The sequence below is a fragment of the Oratosquilla oratoria genome, chromosome 40 (assembly GCF_046742065.1).
Source record: "Oratosquilla oratoria isolate Oo_2021 chromosome 40, ASM4674206v1, whole genome shotgun sequence".
Taxonomy (NCBI): domain Eukaryota; kingdom Metazoa; phylum Arthropoda; class Malacostraca; order Stomatopoda; family Squillidae; genus Oratosquilla; species Oratosquilla oratoria.
The window spans coordinates 43,316,613-43,319,697 of record NC_134816.1 but is presented as its reverse complement, the minus strand read 5'-3'; the positions used below and the strand labels follow the sequence as shown (position 1 = coordinate 43,319,697).

Here is a 3,085-nt window from a genome sequence, read left to right as displayed (position 1 = left end):
GGGCATCGCCTGTTTCAGGGCTAAACGGTTCTTTACAGACAAGGGGAGTGTGTATGTATGTGTGTGTGTGTGTGTGTGTGTGTGCGTGTTGGGGGGAAGAAGGGGAGGTAACTCTGCACAAACAGAGGTCAGGGTTGGTCGACTCTGCCTTGCCCCAAGTTTGCCTTTAGTATGGATGAGGTCATGTGGTTCTAATCATAACAGTTGTCTGGAAAGAGAAAAGGAATACTTTTAGGTGCAATAGCTCATACGTAGAAATCCAGCTGCGTCAAGCAATTTTATTCACCTGAGGGAGAAAGGGCGTGAAAAAGCAATTGTACAGGGACATGGGATGGATTTATTGTTCCGACAAATATAGACATCGTCACTCGTCTCTCAAGAGACATTTCGCCATCCTCCTCCTTCCTGCCATCATGCGCTTCCTTTGTAATCCTCTGTCGAGTTCATGCTCGATATGAAGTGTCGAACACTTGTAAAAACGTTATCCGTGATCGACTTTTCTTAAGACGCCGAAATGGCTTGGAACTGACGCTTCTTTTCCGCTCCTGAGGAAGACAGATGGGTGTTAGGGTGGTGAGGTAATCACAGGGACCTACTGAAGGATCATTACTGATTTTTTTTTTTCCCTCACCGGGACTTCTTCAGATGTGGGCAAGAAAATGATTCTGTCCTCTCTCTTCCTCAAGAGCTGTGGACTTTTGTCCTGGTTGAAGGTTTGCTTCAAAGCCGTCATATATTTCGAAATCTTTAACAGGAGGCGCAGGGTGCCATTAGACTTCATATCTAATAGAGGTATTCAAATGGGTTGAGGGCTTTAACAAGGGCGATGCAGACAAGCTCATCTTATTAAGAAAATAGGACAGTACTCGCAATAATGGATTCAAATTGGACAGATTTAGATTTAAGGAGGACATAGGCAAGAATTTGTTTACTAATAGGGTGTTTAACGAATGGATTAGACTTAGTAACCATGTAGTTAGTGAGGGCTGAAACTGTTAAGTGTAGAGAAGGTTAGATAACTTTATGGATGTGGATGATAGGTGGTAAAGGACATGGAAGTGTTTAGTGTAGGCCTCATGGTCTCTTGCAGTCTCCTTCATTCTCATGTTCTTTGTTCATTCTTTAATTTTCATTTTTTTTTTCCTTGAACAGGTAGTGAAGCTTCATCGTTATTCGACGCAGAAGAGCAATCCTACCTCAGCGACCACGACCAATGGTTTTCTTCACTCGTCTCCGAAGAATTAGATGGAATGTACAATTCACCCCGTCTTGACAACGAGTGGTCCGGGTCGTATGTCTTTGACCAGGAACAGTGGTCGACTTCGACCCAAGCCGTCGACCAGAGCGAGGAGTCAACAGCATCCTACTCCTCCTCTTCCGACCGAAGGGGGGAGCCGAGTTCGCGAAACACCCACGAAGAATCCTCGGAGGACTTCGTCTTCGAGACCATCCCGACCAATGCGAGGAGGAATAGAGGTAAGCGTTTTTGAAGTTTCGAAGTCGCCCGAACACTCAAATACCAAACAAACTCGTTATTATTTTTTCACTAAACCTTACACGCAGGCTAGTCTTCGTCAAATCAACGTAACTCGATGATAATTTCTGAGGAAATACTGTCACGCTCCCCAAAGCGCCTGTTTCCTTAGATGTCATACCATCAGTTGATAAACTGTCGTAGCACAGCGAGTACTGTCCATACATAATTATAGGATGTAGTAATAAACGTCAGATTGTCCCTTACTGATTAGTAAAAAAAATTCTTAGCTACTAACATAAGAACCACTGTCACGCCACTCACTAATGAATCTTTGTTTTTTTTCTAAACAGCCCGAGGGCTGAAGAGCTGGGAATTCTTGCTGCGTCTTCTCAACAACCCAAAGTATAATCCGCGTTTCATCGAGTGGGTGGACCGCGACCTTGGAATCTTCCGCCTGGTGAACAAGGACGAGATCGCTCGCCTCTGGGGAACTAGAAGGTACAATGGCAGAGAACAACAGTCAAACCTGACCTACGAACACTTCTCTAGAGCACTGAGGTATGTATACAGTTGTGTTAAACTGAAGAAAATTGAGACATAACTGAGGAATTGAGGCGTTCGCCTCTGAGCGGATGAAGGGTCCTTGATAGCTACTTACTGTTAAGTTGAAGTTTCCTCTCCTAAGCTTATGTCACCCCATGTTTCTTATTCCATAGGTATTATTACAAGAGTAAGACACTTATTCCCGTGACGGAGAAACACCTGCAGTACCGATTTGGACCGAAGGTGATGAAGAACCTGGAAAAGCACATGTCGTTGGGGAAGTAAATGTCGATCTGTCTACGAACTACGTCGCGGAGCTCAATCAAGACGTTTCTGTCCAGTCAAGCGTCTTGTCAAAGTACAAGAAGATATCCCCCCGGTGCTAGTCTCATCGAGCTCTTTCACACAATTAGCTCGACTTTGTGAGAACCAAAGAAGAATTGTGTGTTATAATGAAATAGTCACTGTATACGCTTCTAGTGCCTTACATTTACATATCTGTGACAGATCGGCATTATTATATAAAGAGCATGAAATGAAATGCTTCCAATATGTACATAAACACACACACACACACATATATATATGTGTGTGTATGTGTGCGTGTGTTTGTGTGTGTGTGTGTGTGTATGTGTTTGTGTATGTTTATATGTATGCATTATATAATACATATACACACATATATGCATCTCAATGACTGCTTGTTAGTTTTTATAATTTATAAGTATCTGTTTGTAATGCTGAACATTAATAAGAATATGTATTAATTACGTTAAGTGTAAGACTATGTATGTATATATATATATAATTAAAGCATGCCCATGTTTATAGAAATAATAAATCGTTCATACTGTGTATATTCACTGTCTCATTAGGCCGTAGTTCAAAACAATGGGAAGGAAAGTTTAGAAAACGTATTTGCATTTATGGACCAAAAGGTATCCCGCTGGTATACTGTATCGCCGAAACTCGTTGTATTTAACTGTGACTTCGACTTTAGCAACGTCGGCGTGTGATACGTTTTCTTGGTGTTCTTCCTACACAGAAGGACACATGAAATAAGAG

General features: G+C 42.2%; 1 protein-coding gene across 1 annotated transcript; it reads left to right on the top strand.

The window, feature by feature from the left end:
* Nucleotides 1-1,152: 1,152 nt before the first annotated feature.
* Nucleotides 1,153-2,877, top strand: LOC143020607 (uncharacterized; the record flags this gene model as incomplete). Its single annotated transcript, XM_076177044.1, is given in 3 exon segments — nt 1,153-1,476; nt 1,828-2,035; nt 2,194-2,877. Coding segments are annotated over 3 exon segments (644 nt in total), but the record flags the coding sequence as incomplete, so codon positions are not given.
* Nucleotides 2,878-3,085: the final 208 nt, after the last annotated feature.